The sequence below is a fragment of the Neofelis nebulosa genome, chromosome 7 (genome assembly GCF_028018385.1).
Source record: "Neofelis nebulosa isolate mNeoNeb1 chromosome 7, mNeoNeb1.pri, whole genome shotgun sequence".
In the NCBI taxonomy this organism is placed as follows: domain Eukaryota; kingdom Metazoa; phylum Chordata; class Mammalia; order Carnivora; family Felidae; genus Neofelis; species Neofelis nebulosa.
The window spans coordinates 89,021,534-89,046,033 of record NC_080788.1 but is presented as its reverse complement, the minus strand read 5'-3'; the positions used below and the strand labels follow the sequence as shown (position 1 = coordinate 89,046,033).

The window sequence follows — 24,500 nt, the reverse complement described above, 5'->3', positions numbered from 1 at the left end:
CAACCTTTTCCTTATCATGTTATACAGGATAAAATTTATACTGCATCCCAGAAATTATTAAAATCCCCGGATGAAGTTACTCGGTGGAAACTAGCCCAGGAACGCAGGTAGCTAGCTCTGCAGTTTCAAAAGTTCTACTCACTTACTGTTTCATAATTATTCCAAGAAGGGATTTTTTTTAGAGTACTTGAATATGTCCTCTTATATTTTTACAGTGCTGGAAATACTTATTAACATTTTCACCATCACCATTTACTTGTCAAGGGAAGAAATAATATTCAGTCAAGCCTAATACTAGTCGATGTTATGAACTCAAAGGCCATTTGCAATTAAAGTGCTCTCTTGTGTAAAAGCATCAAAAAGTTAATACAAGTACTAGTCTTAAGCAGTCACACAAGTCTAAGCCACATTTATTTGCACATGTATAGTAATGGCAACAGATACTCCAAATTCATACAAATTGATAAAACAACAAAGTTAATCACTTGGTACACTTGTGTGTTATCTTGCTTACAGATTCAAGTGTAGATGAACTTCCTTCATTCTGTAAACTTTCATACAATACTTAAACAAAAACTCTTGAAAACACATATTGGCATGTTTCAGTTAGAGCCAACACAAAAGTTAAGACAAGACCACAAACTCAAAAACCAAGTTTAGAGTATACTTTTCTACCTCCCTCCCCTACAAAGTGATTATTTTCTTCAATAGATGTATATGCTATATCACACAAGTAGCCATGGAGACAAAAGAATGATGCTCCCATAATCATGAAGAAAATGCCAACCAAATTATACTGTTTTAAGTTATCTACCAAATATATGATTTATATATGAGAAACAGGGGGAAATGCTTAGATTAAAATAACAAGGGAGATTAGAAAAAAATAGTAAATGACTTCGAGAACTATGTTCCCCCTGAAAACTGCAAAGATCTGACTTTGACAACTCAAAATAATCATCTAAGGCAAGTAAAAGCGAAGAAACCTTCAAAGACATTCTAATCACGTTCAGTATCTAGTGATAAAAGCTGAAAATGATATCAAGAGGGTATTTATTATACAAGTGTCAACGAGGACATCCCAAAACTAATGAAAGAAATGCACATTTATTTCTACAAAAGCAAAGTATGGTACAGAATTAGAAGGGAACAGACTTAAAGATTTACCTATTAAAATATACAGATTCTTACTGAAGAGTATAGGATTATTTAAAAAAGATGACAAGGGATGTTAATCTTTTTTTATTATTATTATTTTTACATATTTTGGAACCTCACATAATTTTGATAAATAACTCTTACAAAATTATGCAAAAAGTACAAGAATGTCTGGTAAACAAACAGTCTGTATTTTCCAAAAAGATTTTTTACAACATGCAATTCTTAAGGCAGCATCCTCCTTACAAGGAAAGGTAATCCTTTTACTCATCAAGAAATCTTCTGCTGCAAAGAATAGGCTAAGAAAGCCTGGCTTCTTCCATTAACGCCTTTTGTCTTTCCTGTCTGATTTTCGGTCTCTTTCACTTCTTGAAGATCTTTTGCCTGATCGACTACTCTCTGATATAGACCTCTTTCTGTCGGACCGAGAATTCTTATCCTTTGATCCTTTTGTATCTCTACTACTACCACCTTTCGAAGATTTGTGACTTCTTTCTAGTCCTGATGTATCCCTTCGCTTCCGATCCACGCTCCTTCTGTGCTTTCTATCTCTATTATGTCCCCGGCCCCTACTCCGACTTCTACTCTCACTACTACTAGTAGTGCTGCTGCTACTGTCTCTGCTGCTGCTGCCGCTGGTGCTGGAGCTGCTACTGGAACTACTTCGACTGCTACTGCTGCCACTGCTGGAACTGCTTCCACTGCTGCTACTGGTTGAGCTGCTACTGGAACTACTACTGCTACTGCTGCGACTTCTACTCTTGCTGGTTTTATTTCTAGCTCGACCTCTACTTCTGCTCCTAGTTTTGGTTTTGCTCTTGCTCTCTGGATGTACTGTTAAGACTGACTCTACCATCACCTCAGTGAGTTTTACAGATTCCACAGGAAACTCCTTCCTTTCAGATAGTAAATGCCCTTGCTCCTGAATAACCTGAATTGGTGGCTGTAAAACAGCTAATGGCAAAGTCTCAGGATGAGAAAGAGGCTGAGGTTGGAGTACTGCTTGGGATTGGGGCTGGGGCTGGGGCTGGGACTGGGGCTGGGACTGGGGCTGGGACTGGGGCTGGGGCTGGGACTGGGGCTGGGACTGGGGTTGGGACGGGGGTTGGGGTTGGGGCTGGGGCTGAGGCTGGGGTTGGGGCTGGGGCTCAGGCTGAAGCTGAGGCTCAGGCTGGGGCTGGGGCTGAGGCTGAGGCAGGGGCTGGAGGTGAGCTACAGGCTCAGGCTGAGGCTCAGATTCTTTCTCTTCTTTCTCCTCAGGCTCATTTTCCATTTCTAGAGCACACGCATTCTCTTTCGTGGGAGAAAGAGATTTACATTCTTTATCTGGCTCAACTTCAAATTCCATTTCTGGCTCCAGTTCTTTGCTAGTTTCATTTTCTGAAGGTTCTACACTTTCAACTTGATTGATTTCCATTACCTCCTGCTCAGTAATTACATTTTTGACACTCTCAACCATCTCTAGCACATCCATAACTTCGTCAGGTTGACTATCCTGCTGCTTCTCACTTTCCCTTATCTCAGTTTCCTCCTCCATCTTGACCTCCATTTCCTGTTTTTGTTCCTCCTCCTCCTGTTCTTTCTCTGCATCACTATGAACTATACCTATTTCCTTTTCCTCTTCCTCTCCTGCTTCCTCTATTTCTACATCATTGTGCTGATTACCTGTCTCCTCCAACTCTTCCTCTCGCTGAGCCACCTTACCCTCTTCTTGTTCCGCCTTCTGTTCTTCATTACGCACCACCTGATGCTCTTTTTCCTTCATTGATTGTCTTCTAGGCCTAGCCTCCATTTTATTTATTTGTTCTGCAAATTCGATGCGTCTACCTTCAAATAAAGCTGAAGGGTAAAAACATACATGTATAAATAATTAAAAATCCTCAAACTCACAATTTGACATTTAGTCACAAATTGTCATCAAGCTTTATCTAAATGTCTTTTTGTAAAGAGATAACGACACAAGACTGATTATAGCAAGTAATTACAAATTGACATAAAATGACGCAAAGATCCCCCCAAAAACCTATTATCAGTAGGCAACTACACATTATCCAACTGATGGAAAAACAAAACAATTTTTTGCCATTTTACTTCATGCTGGATGAGAAATTTTGTTTGAAATACAATCATTTTTATGCTATCATATCATGCATTAATTTTTCTGATCCCAGAAAAACACTAATCATCTAATCACCATCTCAGTAGTGTCTATCCTTCCATGTGTGCTCTATGGATTACATCAATGTTCACTTTTGTCTTGCTTCATTAGCATTTATATCTGGCTAAAAAGAAATCCTTTCATTCAGACACCTAAGAAATCTATGTACATACTGCCTAAAACATGGTAAGTTTCAGGTTAAACTCCATCATAAATTAAACACTCCTGCTTCAAACCCATTACGATCTCACAGAATCTTTAAAAAAAAAACAAAAACACTACTGATACACAATTACAGGATACATGTATACATTGAGTGTATCACCTTATTCGTTAAGAAAATTTCACTGTATCTCTACATGTACACTTACCATTCATTTTTCTCTGTGACTCTTCTATTAATTTTTGGGTAGCTGGACACATTCTTCCAGGAATATAGAACAAATGGGGCTTTGTCTTAGTTCTTATATATTTAATTATCTTGGCATTATGCTCATTCCATTCCTCTTGCTAAAGAAAAGGTAAAAGGTCAGGTTTTTGTAAACATGAAGGATTACCAATCTTAGAATTCCAATTCCGAACTACTACTCACCAGCTGCGCAAGCTCAACCTTCTGTTCTAAAAGCCGCAGTTCTGTCTGTTTAGCACGCCTCTCTTCAAACAGTTCTCTCCTCTCATTTTCAACTTGTTTTCTTTCTTCTTCTGCCTGCACTTCAAGTTTTTGTTCAATTTCCTGGCGCCTCTTTTGCTGAAAATAAGCGATTATCTTTAACAACTTATTACATACCGTGATTATATGAAACATTACTATTTTAGTAAGTTATCTGTATAGGTTTCATATTTGCAATTCAGGATACCAGCTAAATCAAACTTAGTACTTAGCATTTGAAGCTAATCCCAATTTCTCTTTCATGAAAGGCAGACTGAAGCCTTTCCATTTAAAAATTGAAATACCATGGACATTAGCCATACTATCAATAACTGTTCCATTTAACTTAACTTTTAGATAAGGTTCTTTCATAATTAACCTAAAAAAGAAGAGCACTGTCTTTGTAAGTTATCTTTAGTTATTCTTTCTCCCGAATCAAAGAATGTGACAGAAGGGACATCCTATTTTTGAACATGATGCTTTGAAGCCTTTTATATTCTCTAGGGAAGTTAACATATAAAAGCTATAATAGAACTTTATTAATCTATAACTGAATTGTTATCTCCCTTTCCACCACAGTTCTCCCTTGAGAATAACTTGGGTGTTCAACACCAAGGACACAGTTTTGTAGGTTTAATAAAACAAAAACTTCTACCAAGATTGCATAGTTAAACAAACTGTGGACGGCAGGGAATGTTTAGGCTTTTACTTCCAGAGTGCTATGTGAAATTAGTGAACTACAATGCTGATTGAGTTCCACTCCCTTGTTTGAAAGAAAGTACTTTGGGGCCTAAAGAATGACAAGTCTTCTCCAAGACCACAAAATAAGACTGTTGTAGAGCTGGGATCAGAACCCAATTCTCCTCAGTCACAGACCAAGGCTCTTGGCTCTATAAAGAGAAGTTCATTCTGTTACTTCACAGGACCTCAAAAAGAGACCAGCTAAAAATATAACAAATTCAGAACATTTTATAAGTTTTTTTCTCAGCTTCATTTTAGGCTTACAATTCAGTCTCAAGAGCATTTCCACTCTTTTCAAAACATGTAATAAACTACTTTGATAACTTAAAGGAAGCAAAGGAAAATTGTAAATACCCTTTCAGTAGCAACAGTGGATTCTTGTTTAAATTTCTGAAGAGTGCCCATCAACAAGCCAAATATTCGTCGGTTCCTAAAGAACAGAAAGAAAAATTCAATTTCAGTAGGTTCCACTTTTAAGCTCACCATTTCCTAAAGGAAACATACTACAGGCACTTGAACAATTTTTAAAGATAAATTTTCCTAAAATTGCATTATTTGACAGGAATTTTCTCACACATAAAAAACTAAAGATACCTTTGCTTTCCCTTTTCATCCATATTTTGATCCTGGATAAGGTCTCTACGTGTGCGTTCTTTGGAGGTAGCTACAACTGAAGACTGCAAAGCTGGCTGCAGGAGAAAACAAATCTCAGTAATTTAACAAGCATATTCAAGGGTGGCACTCCAAAACATACTAAGATGGTATAGAAAGTTCTTTTGATCTCAGTTACCTTTTTAACATCATCATCCTCTGGGTCGCTTTCTTGGCGTGATTCTCTTCTTGTCCGACGCTCCCCGCCCAGCCTAACATAGAAGAATTTTAAAGGCCAAATTTTAAAATTTGATTTAAGTGCATACCAAGGTCAAGTGATTATTTTTATTATGACTTATTTCTAGAAGCCTCATTTTATCAGTCTCCATCCCATTCTACTCTATCCTCTGGTAGTAAAAGGATAAAATGTGTCACCAATGCTTAATGCAAATATTGATATCCTGTGTTTCTCAACTGGTTAAATTTTTATAGTACAAAGCAAAAAAGTGGCACAAACTATTTTCTCAATCTTATTCTTCTCATGATCTTTATTTTGGTAAAATGTCTGTTATTGTTAGTGAAGAACTGAGTTCTGAGGGACATCGGCTTAGCTCAGTCAAACGTAAAGGGAACAGAATCAAGGGAAGTGGTATACTGCTCAACTCTAACACAATAGAACAGTATTTATTAAATACTTAAACTTACATGCTACCTCAGAAAAGAGCATACAAGAATGTCTTCGGAACCTTTCCTCCAACGTACCTAGTGACTGCCCCTTCAAGGTCTCTCTGTTTGGCTGGGGGTCCTCCTCCACTATCTGAGAATCCACGCCTGCAATTAAAAATGTGCAACAGAAAACACTTGAAATTTAAGATAAATGATATTTCCCTTTAGCAAGACAATTTGAGTTTAAAAAAAAAACCCTTCTAATTATAGCAACCACAAACAAGCATTCACTCCAAGATGCTTTTTAGCACTATTTTAAAAACCACAAAAATAAACCAAGTTTACACAAAGCTGGTAGTTAATGTATTCTTCAGTCTCTAGTTTTACATATAAATGAAGTTCCAAGACAAGTACACGGAAAACTACAGCTGATCACAGCTTTAAACAAAACACAAACATTTCTAACATTGACCCTACCACGAATCTTTAGACCAACACTTAATTGAGTATTAAGTGTGTACAATCTTAGCACGTAAATTAAGTCCTAAGAAAATCTTACCTCAGCAATAAACTACCACGTCCTCTACCTCCACCAGGACCAGAAAGGGCCAGCAATCTGGCTTGGATAGGCCTAAAAGATATTTACAAACCAATAAGAAAACCATGTAGACTTATTCGATGTTACCCCACATTCCACGGATGCGGTACATCAGAGAAAAACGACCAGAAAGGTTCAAATAACACGGTTTCAAATACACGTGCTTGAAACCAGACAGGAAATACTATTTTAACTCCCTTGTTTTTTACAAAACCAGCATCACAGGAATTATATTTACCTTATTGCCACTACCCACTAATAAGCTTGGATCAGGCCCGAATTTCGCCAACTCCAAGGAAGCTGCACGTGGGCAAAAGCCTGCGGGGGAGAGGCGGCGGCCCGCGTCCCAGGAGGGTCTCTGGACCAGCACCAGGGCGGGTAGCCGCCGGATGGGGAAGGGGCTTTGTGCTGCAGTTCCCGGCCTGCAGGGCCGAGGGCGGGAATCGGCAGCCCGGGCCTTCCAACACGGCAGGAAGCCATCCGGCATGGCTAGGACCCACTTTCCTTCCTCGCGCACCTGAGCCCCGAAACCTACGTCGAGGACCTGGGAGACTCCTCACCTCGTCCAGGACGGGGTTCTACCGCCGTCCCGGGAACAGGCCTCGATGTTCTAGTCTTCTCAAGGCTGGCCGCCCTTCCCGCCCCCAATTCACCCCAGCTTGCTAGCTATCTCTCGGACCCGGCATTTCTCATCCACCTCTTACCTCACGTCATTCGGATCCCGTCCGGTGAGCTTGCGAATATTCTCATCCACGTTCTTTAGGCTCTCTTTGGCCTTTTCTAGCTGCTCCTGCAAAGTTCTCACCGCGACCGCCATCTTCTCTCTGCAGCAGGCTTCCAGACTGCTCTACAGGCCGCGCCTGGCTGTGTCGCGCTGCGAGACGCGAGAGGACTGACAGCAGGGCCCAGCCAATGACTATAGGCGTTGTTTTTCGGCCTCAACCACTCAGCGTCCGGAAGGGGGAGAAGCTGACGGCCTCTGTGGCTCGGGGCCAATGAAAAGTCTTCTAGGTGGTTGCCTCCCTCCCCAATTAGAAGCGGGTGGTGGGGCCCCGCTTCTAGCGCAGAGCAGGGGCGCGTTTGAGAGTTCCTGGGTCCTCGAAGACGCCGGCTCACAGACCTGCTCTTGTGGCGCGGCGCACAGAGTTTTCCAGCCCTTTTAACCTGTGGTATGACGTGCTCTGTATCGTTTTAACCACCTAATCACATCAGTGAGATGGAGGCGAGTCTATTTAACCCTCTCTCCAGTAAATGATCAGATTAGGAAAGGGTGCGGCCATTCTGTTGGTGCGCATGCCCAGAGAGGAGTTGGAGGGGTGGCGCAGTCCTCCCTTCATTGGATTAAACCAAAATGAGGGAAGCAAAAAATGAACTTGAAAAATCATTAATCGTAATAGCTAACAATTATTTTGTTCGATACTAAATGAAACGTTTTACATAATTTGTCCCTCACAAACCAAAAGCTTGAATAAACTGCCTGTTATTACTGATAAGGAAATTGAATCAGTAGATACTGTAACTATCTCTAGGTCACGCCAGCTGAGAATCAGTGTCTGATCAGACCCTCTGCAAGGGTATACTAGATGAAAATACCGACGAAAAGACTGCAGGTATCCTCTACACCCGGCCTATACAACCGGTTTAAGATGGGGTCTGGAGTAGCGGCCCTATTGTTAGTTGTGTGTGTACGACAGTGTCTTCTAGCTCGTGGTTCTGCTCCGTGTACAGAGCCAACATGAGAACTGTTTTGTTCCAGAAATACATTTACAAATTACAGCTCAGAAAACATTTCCCCAAGAAACAGTGTTATAAATTACCTTGGTTCTCATCGTCTGTTAGCTGGGCATCAACCTTGCACCAAACATTAGACAACACTATTTAACTCTAGTTACCATTTTAATTCGTCTCTTTAAAAGCTCCTATTGAGCATCACCAGTAATCCAGGCTCTGAAGATAAAACCTAGAACAAGATCGCTGTGGTTCCTGCTTCTGTGGAGTTTGTAGGCTCTTCAAGGAGCAAAAATCATTCATGTAACTCATTCACTCATTCAGTAAGTATTTGCTGAGCACTTACTATGTGCCAGGCACTTTTCTAGGTACTTGCATAGTGTGCAAAAAGATCTTTGTCTTCAAGGAGCTTGGAGACAGACAATAAACATAAGTAAATTACAAAACATGTTAGAAATGGACAAGTGCTATAGGAAAAAAAAGTAAAACTGGATAAATGGGATAAGGGTTGATAAATAAATTAATTATGATTGTAAACATACTTAGTATCCAATGATCCTTACTACAAGGCTGTGTAATAGATTGAACATGAAGCATAAGATTGTGGTAATAGTAGATCCTAACCACCAAATGTAACAATGTTTACATGGGAAAATGCTTTTATTTTATTTTTTTAATATTTTTTGGGAGAGTGCAAGCGGGGAAGGGACAGAGTGGAGGGGGGAGAGTATCTGGAGCAAGCTCTATACTGACAGCAGAGAGCCCAATGTGGGGCTCAAACTCAAGAGCCCTGAGAGATTGTGACTTGAGCTGAAGTCAGATGCTCAACTGACTGAGCCACCCAGGTGCCCCCATGAGAAAATGCTTTTAGAGGCAACCAAAAACATAGGATCTGTTCCTACTTCCATAGGACCTAATATTAGGATTCTGGACAATTCAACAATTGATGGTGGTGATGAAGGGAGAATGCAGTCAGGACATAAGGGACCTGATTTCATATATGGAAATATTAGTGCTGGAAAAAGTAAGATTATGGTTGCAAAATAATCTTTGAAATTCACTACTATTGTTAAATAACAAAAACTAAACAATAAATTTTAAAGATCTAATTAGCTTTATTAATTGATTCATGAATTGGGCAGCATCCCATCTGGCAAGCAGAGGGGGAGCTCCAAAAGGCTACAAAAAGAGAAAGATTTTTAGAGGTAGGACAAGGAAGTCATAAACAAAAAAAGGATTATTTGAGGTGAGGTCACCTTCCTTTGGGGACAAAAGGGCTTATAAAGTGGCTTACTACATCTATCTTTGGGGGTTAGAGAGGGCCTCTGTGACAGATTACCTTATTGGTGCTGGCCAGAAATATTCGTAACTAACCAGTTAAGACTACATTTCTGGTGGAGGTAAGCTCCAGTTTGGTGAGGGGCCTAACATAAATGACTCCATTTTGGGCCTGTGGTTTTCTTTCTAACAGTGTTTTCAAAGGCTTAGGTGGAATTTTTATGTGATGCTCTAAAAACTGATCCAGGGGCACCTGGGTCGCTCAGTCAGTTAGGCTTCTGACTTGATCTCAGCTCAGGTCTTGATCTCAGGGTCCTGAGTTCAAGCCCTGTGCTGGGCTTTGGACTGGGCATGAAAACTACTTAAAAAAAAAAAGAAAGAAAGAAAAAAACTGCCATAATTCTAATTATGGAACATGATCTTAAATATCTGTGGAAGAATATGGAGAATTGAGAGGTTATTGTTAACAACTTGAGAAAACTCAGTATGTTAATTTGGGGGAAACATTAATTGGGGGAAAAAATATTCCTTGTGAATTACTAAGTAAAGAAACAATCACAAGCTAAGCAACACTTTTAAGCCAGAATTTGCCAAAATTTAAGAGGTGCAGATGATCTAGCTATGTATTTGCATCTGTGTAGTAGTTAAATCCCACATCTGCCGTAGATTCTTATGAACTACTTCTCACAGTGAAGTTGCTTTTTTTTTCTTCTTCCTCTTTCTCTTCTTTTTTTAATTTTTATTTCTTTTGAGAGAGAGACAGAGAGCATAAGCTGAGGAGGGACAGGAGAGAGACACAGAATCAGAAGCAGGCTTCTGGCTCTGAGCTGTCCGGTACAGAGTCTGGAACCACAAGATCATGACCTGAGCTGAAGTCCCACTAGCCAACTGAGCCACCCAGGTGCCCCTGTATTTTGTTTCAAGTACGTCCTGTTCTTTGCTTACTTCATCCCGTTTGACCCTTATACCCCACTCCCAGTAAACTTCCTTGTGGCCATAATGACTCTAAATCTTTTTGCATACCCAGGCTTAATTCACAATGGGTTGGGCTAATTTCTCAATATATCTAAACTTTGTAGCCTGAAAAAATGATTTATTCACTTTTTTTTTTTTTTTTTACAACTTTTCTCCCTATTGAACATGTGGCAAAAATAAAAGCTTTTGATGAAGCTAATTCTTGTCAGTTCTAACACATAGTTCGGTAACACACGGACGGCAGCGGGAGCTCCTTTTGATTTATTTTATGCTGCTCCCTCTCTCCCCCGCCTCCGATATCGTCTGGAGGAGGAACCTTTACCCTATGGGGACGCGAGGAGTTCAGCACGGAAAAGGAACTCTGTGATCATAGAGCTGGCGGAATGCCGGGGTAGAGGGGACCGGAAGTTGATTTTCGCCCCCCGCCCAGGGGCCAGATAGGGTCTCCGCTGACTCAGTTTGGTTCCGGCTGCTGTCAGATTCCGTCGTTGGGCCTGAGGGCTTGTTGGCCCTGGGGTGGGCTCGCCCCGGTACCGGCCTCACTCTTGTAGCAGCCTTGGGGAAACGGAGCGAATTCCTGGTCTCCTAGCAACCAGGGACCGGCTGTGGACTGAAGGAGCTGCGGCGCCACAGTGCAAATCGCTCAGGCGCTAGCCGGAACCCTTGAGCCCGGCCAAAACGGGAGCCTAAACTCTGCGCTTGGAAGAATAAGCAGGAAATGGCGGACGAGGCGTTGTTTTTGCTTCTACATAACGAGATGGTTTCTGGAGTGTACAAGTCTGCGGAGCAGGGGGAGGTGGTGAGTTCTCCCACAGGCCCTTGAGGTCCTTTCGCGGTGACACTTTTTGTTTCTTCTCAGTTCTTTCCTTCAATCCCTGTTCTATCGCCACCCAAAACCTCCCGAAGTGTAGACAAACTGGTCCACCTCCAAGTATCCTAAGACTAGAACCTGTGAGCTGTCTTCAGTCTTTAATCCTCTTCTCTTTCGTATTTTCTGTTTGACACTTTTTTTGGGTCCAGGCCCACAGCTGATTCCTGCAGGTCACAAAATTTCTTACTTTTAGCCTTGTTGCTACCATGATTTATGGCAGGGTTCATTGCAACGCTGATTTTGGCACCCCTACTTAATTCTGTCACTTCCAGCACTACCACTGGACATACTTGAGAATCAACCCCTATCCCCTCTCTGTAACCCTCAGTATTCACCGTTCTTGAAGACAGAAGGCTAATGAGATTTAAGATTAAAGGAAAGTTTGCAGGCGTTACTATAATTAGGAAACAAATTTAATTTAAAAAAATGTTATCTAGTGCCCTTATGTGTCAGAGGTGGTTTTGTGTGTTGGGAGTATAGTAATGAACGAAACAGTGACTTCATTTTCCTGGAGGTTACCTCTAATATGTGGGAATCCTCATTCATTCACTGATTCATTCAGAAAATATTTATCAGGTGTATTGTGAGCCTGACACTGTGCTAGATAAGATCATAGTTACTGGGGAATAGGGGTTCAATGAATAATTAATGTATTGGGTAGTAATTAGGAATAGAATCATGGAGTTGTAATGATTATTAAAAATGAGATATTTCTAAGTCATGCTCAAGTCAGAAGCTCTTTGTATAATGCTGTTGATAAAGATGGGTGGAAAGTGGGCAAAAGTAAAGACACAGATGTATGAAAGAGTGTGTGTATTTATGCTTAAATATTTCACTGTGATTAAATTGAATGATTGGAGAGTAAGAAGTGTTAAAAGCTGAAGCTGGAAAGAGTCCTGTATGATTAAAGAATTTGACCTTCTCCGTGGAGAATTTTTAAAGAGGGGAATGACATGGTCCATTTGCATTTTAGGAAGATAATCCCGTGTTTAGGTTAGAGAGAGAGGATCTTTGTAGTGAGAAGAGTTGTTAATTCAGGGGTCCAGGCAGGAGATGATGAAGATCTGAATTAAGACAGAAGAGAGAATGGTTTGTAAAATAAGAGGTAGAATCTCAAGGACTCAGTTAAGTATAGGAGTGAAAGCTCAGCGTGGATGGAGCCTGCTTGGGATTTTCTCTGTCTCCCTCTGCTCCTCTCCTCGTGCATTCTCTCTTTCTCAAAAAATGAAATAAAATAAGTATATAAATAAATACGTAAATAAGTAAAATAACATTAAAACAAAATCTTGGGTCATGAGTTCAAGCCCTGTGGATCTGTGCTGAGCATGAAGCTAAATACATAATTAATAAATAAATAAGCAAGCAAATAAACTACTTTAAAAATAAATGAATAAATAAGCAAATACACAAACTACTTTAAAAATAAATGAATAAACTAATAATACCTTTCTTTTCCTATTGCACTTTGTTTACAGTAAGGAATTGAAAGTACATATAAGCCAAAAGGATTTTTAAAAGTTACGTAGCAGAGGTGCCTGGCTAGCTCAGTCCATACAGTATGTGATTCCTAATCTCAAGGTCCTGAGTTCAAACTTGGGCTTGGAGCCTGGTTAAAAAAAAAAAAAAAAATTAGGTGGCTGTGAAGACTAGAATCCATGTTGGAATCTAGGTGTATGATGGTTCATTGTGTTAGTGTCTCTACTTTGAGTGTATTTCAGATTTTTCATAATAAATGTAAAAGAAAGACACGTAATCCTGACATTAAGCTGTAGTTTTTATGTACCTTTTCAGAGATGAAGTCATTAAATTCTGAAGTGAAATAAAGGGGGGTGCCTGACTGGCTCAGTTGGTGGAGCACGTGGCTTTTGATCTCCGGGTCGTGGGTTTGAGCCCCACATTAGGTGTAGAGATTGCTTAAATAAATAAAATAAATAAACTTTGAAGTGAAATAAAGAACCAGTAGTTTTTACCCTTCAAATCAATGATTTTCAAACCATGCTTGGAGAGGAATTAAATTTTTAAAAATGGCGTAATTGGACATTTACCAATTTATGGAGAATAGATTTTTTAAAAGGTTAATAGAGAATAAAATATTCTCAAGTTTAATTTTCTTTAAAAATTTGGTACCCACTAGTGAGCATTCACAGATGCCAAAGTGAATGAACAAGTAGCAAAATCAGGAGGTATTTACTAGGGCATAATTGAAAAGCTTATGTGATCATAGTATTTGAGAATGTCTACATAAACATAGTTCCTGCTAATCAGCATACTCTTGGGTGATTCTACAAAAAACGTATTGTTCCACAAAACTTATGGGTTACTTATTCTACCTGAGCATGCTTGTTTGTTCTCACCTGAACATGTTTTGAAGTGAGTTGGGAGAATAACTGAAAAACGAATGACTGTGATAGTATATTTGTGTGCCGAGCATTATGACAGCATAGGACCCAAAGGAGTGTCAAGGAAGGCTTTTGGGAGAATGTGATACTTGAACTGAATTTAAAGGATGTATAGTCTGTGGAACAGCATGTGCTAAGGCGTGGATGCGCATGGAACTCTGGAGTTGCTGCAGAAATTTCAGAGTGGAAGAAGGAGAGATGTTTGTGGATATATGGCTGTTAGTAAATCTGGTTAACTAACCAGGATCATTTAAGGAAAGGCACATAATGCCATGCTAAGGAGTTGAACTTTATTTTGAAGAAAGAGGAGAGGGTGTTAAAAGGTTCAATAGAGAAATAACCTGATTTGTTTTTTAGAAAGTCTATATCAGAAATATAGGAGGTAAATCAAAGGAAGAAAAAACTAGAAACAAAGAGGTAATTTGGAAGGCACTAACTGGAAACCAGTAGGGAAAAGAGAAGGGCTAACTTAAATAGTAAGGATAGAGAGAGATGGATTTTGAAAGCATGTAGATAATAGGCTTCGTAGGACTGCAGTGCATGTGGAAGGTTGGGAATAAAGAGGTAAAGTAAATGGCAGTTTTCTGGTTGGGGTAATGAAGTGGTTTCTTTTAATGAAGTTAAGGAATTTTAGAGGCAGCACAGGAGGAGGACATTAAAATAATATCATTTTGAATATGCCTTATTTGAGGAAACTGTGGGAACTCTAGATGGCTCTGTCCCATGAAGTCTGTACTATAAAAGTACAGATTTAGTTGTCACAACCTCATTAGTAGAATACATGGTTCCTTAAAAAAAAGTTGAGCAAATAATGAGGCCTATGGAAGTTTCCACTTCCACTAAGAAGTGGAAACAGGCTCCATTATATAAATATCCATGCCATCTTGGAGCTGTATTCTAGCAGAGGGTGGGGATAGAGGGACATGGACAATGTGAAATTAGTAAAGTATATAGTATGTTAAATGATGAAAGAAGTTCTTTGGAGACAAATTAAGCAGAGAAATGGGATAGGGCATCAGTTATCACCTACATGGGGCTGGAACTCACAACCCTGAGATCAAGAGTCATATGCTCTACCTACTGAGCCAGCCAGGCACCCTACTTTTAGAGGGCTTTTTAAAACACAGATTACACTGGGTTTCAGAATTTGCAGCTTTTGATGCTAATGTTGCTGGTCTTGGGGCACGCTTTGAGAATCATCAGAATAGAGAATTTCCGAAGGGGAATAATTTAGTTTTAAAGAAGATAGTAAAAAAGAGCCTCACTGATGTGGGTGGGTGGGTGGGAGGATGGGTGAAATGGATAAGGATGATTAAGAATATACTTATTGTGGTGAGCACCACTTATTGTGGTGAGTAATCTATTAGAATTGTTGAATGATTATATTGTACACCTGAAAAAGCGGGGCGGGGCGGGGGGGTGGGGATGGACCTCATGAGATGGTGACATGTGAGTGAAGACTTGAAGCTAGGGAATTGGTCATGTGGATATCTGGAAGAAGAGTTGCCCATGCAGGAACCCTGAGGTGGGAGCATGCCTGGCATATTCAAGGACAGTAAGAACAGTGTAGCTAGAGCCCATGTGAGTGAAGAAAAGTAGAAAGTTGAGACCTGAGGGGTAGAGAAATCTGGATTGTAGAGAACTTTGTAAATGATCCAGAGGATTTTGAGAGTCTTCAGCATAGCGGTAGTATTTACAGTCTGAAGACCGGATGAGGTTGTCAAAGAAAAAACAAAGCAATTGCATGATTTCTGACATAGGATGGTGGGATCATCAACTAAGACACATTGAGGACTGGAAAGCTTGGATGACTCTAAGAGACATTTTGAAGCCAGGAACAATAGAATTTAATGACCGCCCAAAGGGAGTGACTGGTGGAAAGGTGATACTTTGACTTCATTTCTATAACTGAGGAGAGAAGAATAGTTGAAAATGGAAAAAAAAAATGTGTAGAGGGAGTAATTAGGCAGAGGCTTTGGCGTTTCTGAGAAGTGGTAACAGTTCCCTGTTTACCTTATTGCCTTATGAAATGATTAGTACTAAGAAAATTGAAATATAACTTATAATTCACTTTTTCTTAGAATATTTTAGTAAAAAAAGTATAAGTACTTTCATATTTTTAGTCGGCATCTTAAAACAATTTTTGAATACTGATATTTTGGTATTCTAAAAATATTCAAAACAATTATTTTTTAAAATAGGAAAATGGACGCTGTATTACTAAGCTGGAAAACATGGGGTTTCGAGTGGGACAAGGATTGATAGAAAGGTGAGCAGTATGGATTTGAAAATTTTCTTCCAGGTAGGTTATAAACAAAGATGATCCATTTCAAAAGATTGCATAAAATTTGAAGTACTTTAATTTTAATTTCTAAATTTTATTTATCCTGTGTTCTTTAACTCACAGATTGAAATTTCTCTTTAGTTCTGATGCCATTTTAACTCGGTTAAAACTTTTAATATCAGAAGAAAATATATATTTGTATTTTAGACTTTTTTCCTAAAAACTTTGGTGTACTGTCTAAAATCTTGTTGCATTTTTGGGGTGCCTGGGTGGCTCAGTTGGTTGAGTGTCCAACTCTTGATTTTGGCTCAGGTCATGATCTCACAGTTTGTGGGTTCAAGACCCATGTTGGTGCTAGGCTGACAGCGTTGGGTGTGGGACTGATATCTTGGAGCCTGCTTGGGATTCTCTGCCTCCCTCTCTCTCTGCCCCTTCCTTGCTTGCGCTCTCAAAAATAAATAAGCATTTTTTAAAAGCTTATTAAAATAAATAATAAAATCTTGCTGCCTTTTTTACTTAAGGTCTAGTAGGTTCTTTAACCTAAATGGATTTTTGTTTAAATGCAAGGGATGGAAATTCTTTAGAGTCTATGTTAATGTATGTACTAATTTTTCAATTTATAGATCCAGTCTTAAGGTCTTATTCCTTTCTCATTATTTGAATAGCTGAACTCTGGTTATATTTTATATAACAATACCATGATTATGCTCAGCTTTTTTTTTTTTTAATGTTCTAGAATTAATTTTACTTAAAATTGCAGCTTGCTGTTAGACTAATTTTCATACTGTAATTGCATAACAGAATGTAAATTGAGATGAGATCTCCTTTGCTTGGTGCTTATCACTTTGTGACCATCAATAAATGTTCAGTGCTGTTCTGGCATTTCAAAATTAGTGAATAATGTGACCCTCCTGCTTTCTTTGGAGGAAAAATACTGATTACTTTTAGTTGATCTTTTTAGGTTTACAAAAGATACTGCCAGGTTCAAGGATGAATTAGATATCATGAAGTTCATTTGTAAAGATTTTTGGACTACAGTCTTCAAGAAACAAATTGACAATCTAAGGACAAATCATCAGGTATTTAGACAAATTAAGGCCTATTTTTTAAAGTCCTTTGACTTAATATAAATGTCCTATTTTAGTTATTATATAAAACTTAAAATAATTTCTAGTCAACTTTGAAATGTTTCTCTTACATGTTATTAATACATCATGATTTTTTTTCTCTAATAGGATACAGTATATAAGAACAAATAGATAGTTATCAGTAATGATAGCTGTTTCTTTCCCCCAAATAAAAACATTATCTTAAGTTTTAAAAAGTAGCAGAATGTCAGAATGATAAAGGTTTTAGGATTTGGTTCCTTAGTTATCATTACTTAATGGTGATTATATGTAGAACCACAAATATATCATGTTTGTCTTTAGAGTAATTTCTGATGTCTAATTTATAGAGCATATTTAAGTAACTCTTGCATTATTTGTTGCATTGTTGGTCATTTTTCTATTAAAATAATTTGTTAAATAAAATTTAATAGATTGGGGCACCTGGGTGGTTCAGTCGGTTAAGCTCCGACTTTAGTTTGGGTCATGATCTCACAGTTTGTGAGTTCGAGCCCCACATCAGGCTCTGTGCTGACATCTCAGAGCCTGGAGTCTGCTTCGGATTCTGTGTGTCTCTCTCCCTCTCCCTCTCCCTCCCTCCTTCTCTCTCTCTCTCTCTCTCTCTCTCTCTCTCTCTCTATCTCTATGTCTCTCCCCGACTCACACTCTGTCTCTCTCAAAAATAAACATTAAAAAAAATTTTAAGAAAAAAATATAATAGATAAAATTTAATAGATTGCGTGGAAAATTATGCATTTAAATAGATTTATAAAACTCAAGGAAATATTTTAGAGTGGATTTGGCATTTTGATTAAATATTAGAAAATGAAAATAATGTATCTAGTAGTTACCAGTACTTTTCATTTTTTTATATAACAATAATAGTGTTACCTTGTAAGTATTGAAATGCTAATGAGAGGAATTGAATTTGGTTATTGGCTTTCTAGATATGAGCTAATAATATATAACTGTTAATTCCACCTGGACATGTATTTCTGATTCCTTTGAGTTCTTTAAGGGTAGGAACTATCTTTTGCATCTTTGTATCTACAGTATCTTAAATCTTTCAATAAATATTAGCTTTATAAAGTTCTCAACAATTCTTCAGCCTACACACTGCAAAACTCTTTCATTTAAAGAAATTTGACCAATGGAAAGGAGAGTTTTAATAACTTAAAAAACTCTTAATTGTTGTGAGGAGAAAATTTTTAAGGACTACAGCATACATTGACTCTGGATGTTTTTTCTGTTTTTGAAACAGGGCATCTATGTACTTCAGGACAACAAATTTCGTCTGCTTACTCAGATGTCTGCAGGAAAACAGTATTTAGAACATGCATCTAAGGTATTTAATGGAATAGAAGATTGGGATTTTCATAGGGAAGAGTACGATGTCAACCACAACAGAGTTTTGAATTTAAAATAGGTTTTAAAGTTGTTTTTTTTTTTTTGTTTAAGTGCTTTTCTGTGAAATAGGAGACAGGTGTTCATCATACTAAAATAATCTGTGTTAACCAATAGCTGAGTAGGCTTATGATGACTAATGAAACACTATAACAAAATGCCATTGAAAGGTAGATTAATGTTAGATTCTTGAATTTAGCATAGGTGTATCAGAAAAGATAGTCAAACTTATAAAACTGGTATTAACTGTGCAAAACTACTCACCTGAGTTTATATTTATAATATCCTTTAGCTAATTAAAAATTTTTTGAGGGGCGCCTGGGTGGCTCAGTTTGGTTAAGCATCTGACTCTTGATTTTGGCTCAGGTCATGATCTCGCAGTTCATGAGATTGAGCCCTGCATAGGGCTTCGTGCTGTCAGTGTGGAGCTAGCTTAGGATTCTCTCTCTCCCGCTCTCCCTGCCCTCCCCTGCTCGCACCTGCATGTGCACTCTCTCTCTCAAAATAAATAAATAAACTTAAAAATTTTTCCCTGTTATTAACGTGTTTCTAAGAATACGTTTTTTGTGTTAAGTATATCTGTGTTTCTGTGTTTTGTCTAGTTTTTGTTTTTAAATCTCAGGTAGGAATCAATAAGTAGATCAGCAGATATATTAAAGCTGACAAGTTTAATGTAAGGGTTCTTTTGAGATGATTAAAATATCTGGGGCAGTATGAGCTATTATTTATCTGTAAACATTTATCTGTACATAAATTATCTAACAAAAGCATTATAGTTATAGTGGAAAGAGCATGCAATTGGAACCAAATAAATCTAAATTTTAAACTATGCAATTTACAGTTTTGTGACATTGGATAAGTTATATAGCCCCCTTTGGACCTTAATTCCCACATTAATAAAGTTGGTTATAATAGTACCTATATTATTAACAATCTCTAAAGTCCCTTCTAGGTCAAAATTTCATGACTCCAGATTTAATTACTGATCAGTACCCATTTATGTAATTATAACATTATCTATATTATTCATAGATATATTGTGTTATTGGCTGTCATACAGTACAAACATGTGCATAATCAAAAATTCCTTGGATAATTTATTTTTTGGTTCCTGTTTTTATCTGGCTTTCTGTGCTGTAGCTCAGCCCCATTCCCTTTTTTTTTGTTTCCATATGACAGGGTTTCCCACGTTGGTACTGTTGAGATTCTGAATGGGATAATTCTTTGTTATAGCAGATTGGCTGTAAGTCTTGAACAAATCAAGATTCTTGGTTGTAGAAAGCAGACACCAACTCTGATTGAATAGGGGAAAAAAACATACAGAATTGATGAGAAAGCTCAGAAAACAGGCAAGAACTGTAGAAGGTTAGGGCAGCCAGAAAGACAGCCCAAGTCACTCCTCAGGCAGGGTCTAGTTAGAGACCTTTGCACTAACAGACACCAGCCACGTTTGCTGCCTCTAGAACTAATTATAACCTGTTTCCAGGTTGTTTTTTCACTCATTCTAGATTCAGAGTCTGTGACTGGAGCACCCAAGTCACGTGTCCATGGTTTAGTTGCCAGGAAGCTGGGAACTTGTTTTAACAATCATTATTTTCAATAATTTAAAAAATTCTTCCACTACCTTTTTTTAAACAGCAATGACTTATTAATAGGAAGGCTTGACTCAGTGTCGTATTTATCAATAGCATTGCTTTCTTAGTAAATCCTTAATATTCTTTACATTTTTCTTCCTTTCAGTATTTGGCATTTACCTGTGGCTTAATCAGAGGTGGCTTATCAAACTTGGGGATAAAAAGTATTGTAACGGCTGAAGTGTCTTCAATGCCTGCCTGTAAGTTGAATTCACATTTCTTAAAAATGTGATTATTTTTAGTGATTATTTTTCAAGTCTGGTGGTTTTTGTTTGTTTGTTTTTGTTAACTTAGAGTTAACTTAGAGGAAATTTAAAATGCTAAAACCATTTTGTTTTACTTTTACCAATTTTAACATTTAATGTAGTAACATGTAGCATCCCTATATTCATATTCAAAGATTTTAAAATTTATAATGGTAATGATTTAAGAAAGTAGGCTAAAGTAGTCCAAATTTATAAGACAGCTTATGTGATGATTCTTAACTTTTAAAGGAAAAATTTCTGCATTATTCTTTTAAGATAGCAAATTGCCCTATAGTATTGAAAATGTCTTTTTTAAAAAGTTTTCTAGGGGCACCTGGGTGGCTCAGTCGGTTAAGCGTCCGACTTCGGCTCAGGTCATGATCTCGTGATTCGTGAGTTCAAGCCCCACATTGGGCTCTCTGCTGTCAGCGTGGGTCCTCTGTCCCTGTCTCTCTGCCCCTCCCCCGCTCATGCTCGCTCTCTCTCTCTCTCTCTCTCTATCTCAAAAATAAACACTGAAGTTTTCTAGAGTACATCTATTATATATAAAGCTATATAAAGCCAACTAGTCTTTTATTGCTAAACTCCTTTCCAAAGATATTTTCACCAGAGCTACCAACCAAGAATAAAATTGACTTGAGCATCATTGTATTTCCTTTTTATTCACAATGATAATTAGCAGTGAAATATCCAAAAGGTAGGAATCACAAAGAGGAGGAGCAGACACCTATCTATTCACAAAACAAATAATCACCTCATAAAAATGAAATTTGCTTTGTTGAGTATTGTGAAAAGTGTGAAAAGTTGTTTGACATAGCAGGTTTCTCCATTGAAACTACTTTCTAATAGAACAGAAAATTGATGTTTAAGCTTGTTTTCTTTGTATGTAAGTCAAGGAATGATTTTTCATTTTTCTTTTTTTAGGTAAATTTCAGGTGATGATACAGAAGCTCTAAAACATACTGAAATGCAAGGCAAGCCTTCAACAGTGTAAAGAGATAAATTATTCGTGTATGAAGTATTTCAAGTAGCAATGATTTAATTACATTGTTGGACATTTGTATTGATATAAGCTATTTGCTAATTTATGTAATGAAAGATGCACTCTTAACCAGGAGTAAGATTGTATTTTATTAATTTAACACAGACCAAGTTAAAGCAGATAAAGACACATTCTACCATAACATAGATTTTACTAAAACTATTCAGAATGAAAACCTGATTTCAAACAACTAAACCCCAAGATTTAGAACCCTTATTTTAAACATTCATATTTGCTCAGACTGGTATGTATTTAACCACAGATAGAAAAGCACAACTCAGGGTTTGATAAATTAGCATTAAGAAAGGTATGCATCAGGGGTGTTTGGTTGGCTCAGTTGGCTAAGTGTCTGACTTTGGCTCAGGTCATGATCTCGTGGTTCATGAGTTTAAGCCCTGCGTTGGGCTCTGTGCTCACAGCTCGGAGCCTGGAGCCTGCTTCAGCTTCTGTGTCTCCCTCTCTCTCTGCCCCTCCCCCACTAGCACATGCGCACATGCTCTCTTTCTCTCTCTCAAAAATATAAATAAAACATTATGAACTTTTTTTTAATTTAAAAAAGTATGTATTAGTCAGAATCATTTCTGTAAAAATGAGCAAATTTCAGTTTTGCTTTATGAATTTCTTTTAGTTATTTAAGAAAAGCAAACAATACACTAAACATTTTTTATTTTATTATAATTTATTTCTTTTAAGAATTTTTATGCCTATGAAAATTTTATATACATTGTGTATTATGTGTGTGATACATATATATACTATATCTAACCGCCTAAATTGCAAAAAATTCATTTTACTTTAACAGAATTTAGTCCTTAATTTTACTTTAATAGAATTCAGTCCTTGAGAACTCCATTAATGTAATTAAAGTGTAATATAGATTAGTTTAAATGTGAATTCAGTGACTCCAGGGCCAAAGACTATTAGGCATTTTAGGAAGGAATTTTATACTTACTCCTGTTACAGTTTTGACTTTCACCTTTTTTCCCCATGTGTGGAAGGACTGGTGAAGGTTCTAACATCCTTATTTTTATTCCCTAATTACTATTTCCCAAGAGCAGAGGGGTGGATAATTGGCTTAGTCACACCAACATTTATTGGACAATGTCTATTCAGTGGGTTGGGTCAGTGCTCATCTAGTGTGTCTATCATCTCCTCTTCCATCTGATAACCAAGAGAAGACAAGCGTGAAGATGAAAGTCATCACATTGAGGATAGCAGGATGCATCAATAGCAAGCACCTTTATTGTGCTTCTGAATTAACCAATCCTGGAACTGCTTTACCTTTGGACTTTTTGTTACATGGGATAATAAATTCCTTATATTGTTCAATCCACTTTTGGTTCTGTATTTTGTTACTTGTAGTCAAAAAGAAGTCTCTTCTAGCTGAGGCAAGGAGAGTTAGGTTATACAAAAAACAATACAGGAGAATTGAATTTCTTTTTCTCTCAGGAAGGGAGGGAAGAGAAGAACTTAAAGGTTTACATGTAAAATGATAAAACCCTAAAGTACTAAAGAAGATATTAGTTTTATCATCTTGTAGTAGAGAAGGACTTTTAAAAAAATGTACAGTGTTATAAAGGAAAATAGTAAAAAAATTAATAACCTCTTCAAATGCTGTTAGGAAAATTGGATATCCACATGCAAGAAAATGAAATTCAATCCTTACTTTATACCATACATAAAAATTTACTCAAAGTGGATTATAGACTGATACTTAGGACCTGAAACCAAAAAACTCGTAGAACAGAGGAAAAGCTTCATAATGTTGGTCTTGGCAATATTTTCTTGGATTTGACACCAAAAACAAGCAACAAAAGCAAAAACAGACAAAATGGCACTACATCAAATTTAATAGCTGCTATACGTAAAGGAAACAGAGTGAAAAGGTAGCCTACCGAATGGGAAAAGTATTTGCAAACCATGTATCTATAGGGGTTAATACCTAAAATATATAAGGAACTCTTACAGCTCAATAGCAAAAAAATAACCCAATTAAAAAATGGACAAAGGACTTAAACATATTTCTCCAAAGAAGATACACAAATGGCCAACAGGTATATGAAGAGATGCTCAGTATCAGTAATCACCAGTGCAAATTGAAACCATAATATCACCTCACACCTTTTAGGACGGCATTATCCAAAAAAAAATTTTTTGCAAGGATGTGGAGAATTTAGAACCCTTGTGCCCTGTTAGTGGGAATGTAAAATGATATAACTCCTATGGAAAATACTATGGAATTTCCATTAACAACTAAAACTGGAACTGCTGTATGATGCAGCAATCCTGCTTGTGACTATTCAGAAGATTGAAGTCAAGAACTTGAAGAGAGATTTGAACTCTCCTGTCTCTTGTGTTATTCACAATAGCCAAGAGGTAGAAACAACTTGCCCTTTAACAGATGAATGGATAAAGAAAATATGGTATATACATTCAGTGAAATACTATTCAACCTTAACCAAAAGAAGAAAGTCCTGTCATATGCCAGCATGGATGAACCTTAAGGACATGCTTAAGTGAAATAAGCCAGTCACAGAGTGACCAAAAAAAAAAAAAAAGCAGGTTATTGCTTTTACGAGGTACCCAAAGTAGTCAAATTCATAGAGGCAGAAAGTAGCATGTTGACAAGGCTGGGGAAAGAGAAATTAGGAGTTGTTCAAGGAGTACAGGATTTGTTTTATGCAAGATGAAAAAGTTCTAAGATCTGTGTTAACAATGTGCATATAGTTAACAATACTGTAAACATAAAAATTTAAGAAGGTAGATTTCATGTTAATGTGTTTTAATTTTTTTACTGCAGACAGAACTGTTGACAAAAATTTTAAAAAATTTTTGCATGGCAGAAAACACTTAAAATGTTAAAATAGGGGAAAATATAGTGCATACCATATTTGCCATAAGTGCATATCTGCCCTTTAAAAGAGCACATCAGTGGAGCACCTAGGTGGCTCAGTCAGTCAAGTGTCCAACTTT

General features: G+C 37.6%; 2 protein-coding genes across 4 annotated transcripts; one reads left to right on the top strand and one right to left on the bottom strand.

Moving 5' to 3' along the window:
* Window positions 1–381: 381 nt before the first annotated feature.
* On the bottom strand, window positions 382–7,469 carry PNN (pinin, desmosome associated protein). Its single transcript, XM_058738890.1, has 9 exons — window positions 7,266–7,469; window positions 6,523–6,594; window positions 6,060–6,128; window positions 5,497–5,569; window positions 5,301–5,395; window positions 5,061–5,136; window positions 3,909–4,064; window positions 3,688–3,826; window positions 382–2,997 (listed from the first exon to the last, which is right to left on the bottom strand). The coding sequence occupies exons 1-9, from the start codon at window positions 7,376–7,378 to the stop codon at window positions 1,481–1,483; spliced, it is 2,310 nt and encodes a 769-aa protein (XP_058594873.1). The 5' UTR covers window positions 7,379–7,469; the 3' UTR covers window positions 382–1,480.
* Window positions 7,470–7,658: 189 nt separating this feature from the next.
* On the top strand, window positions 7,659–22,860 carry TRAPPC6B (trafficking protein particle complex subunit 6B). Of its 3 annotated transcripts, none has more exons than XM_058738898.1 (6): window positions 7,659–7,783; window positions 16,014–16,081; window positions 17,058–17,175; window positions 18,464–18,547; window positions 20,347–20,440; window positions 21,410–22,860. In XM_058738898.1, exons 1-6 carry the CDS (start codon window positions 7,778–7,780, stop codon window positions 21,439–21,441), a joined length of 402 nt encoding a protein of 133 aa, XP_058594881.1. In that variant the 5' UTR covers window positions 7,659–7,777; the 3' UTR covers window positions 21,442–22,860. The 3 variants fall into 3 exon arrangements, with proteins under 3 accessions (XP_058594881.1, XP_058594880.1, XP_058594879.1); XM_058738897.1 differs by lacking the exons at window positions 7,659–7,783; window positions 21,410–22,860 and adding exons at window positions 10,944–11,341; window positions 20,806–20,984; XM_058738896.1 differs by lacking the exon at window positions 7,659–7,783 and adding an exon at window positions 10,947–11,341.
* The last annotated feature ends 1,640 nt before the right edge of the window (window positions 22,861–24,500 follow it).

Bases quoted from the DNA above. Each gene is read 5' to 3' on its own strand.
- PNN (XM_058738890.1), bottom strand. From the start codon at position 7,378: ATGGCGGTCGCGGTGAGAACTTTGCAGGAGCAGCTAGAAAAGGCCAAA. The intron at 5,396-5,496 runs GTAACTGAGATC...TTTCTCCTGCAG, and splicing joins AGGATGATGATGTTAAAAAG to CCAGCTTTGCAGTCTTCAGT. The intron at 2,998-3,687 runs GTAAGTGTACAT...TTTACCCTTCAG, and splicing joins GTCACAGAGAAAAATGAATG to CTTTATTTGAAGGTAGACGC.
- TRAPPC6B (XM_058738896.1), top strand. From the start codon at position 11,261: ATGGCGGACGAGGCGTTGTTTTTGCTTCTACATAACGAGATGGTTTCT. The intron at 16,082-17,057 runs GTGAGCAGTATG...TGATCTTTTTAG, and splicing joins GGACAAGGATTGATAGAAAG to GTTTACAAAAGATACTGCCA. The intron at 18,548-20,346 runs GTATTTAATGGA...TCTTCCTTTCAG, and splicing joins ATTTAGAACATGCATCTAAG to TATTTGGCATTTACCTGTGG.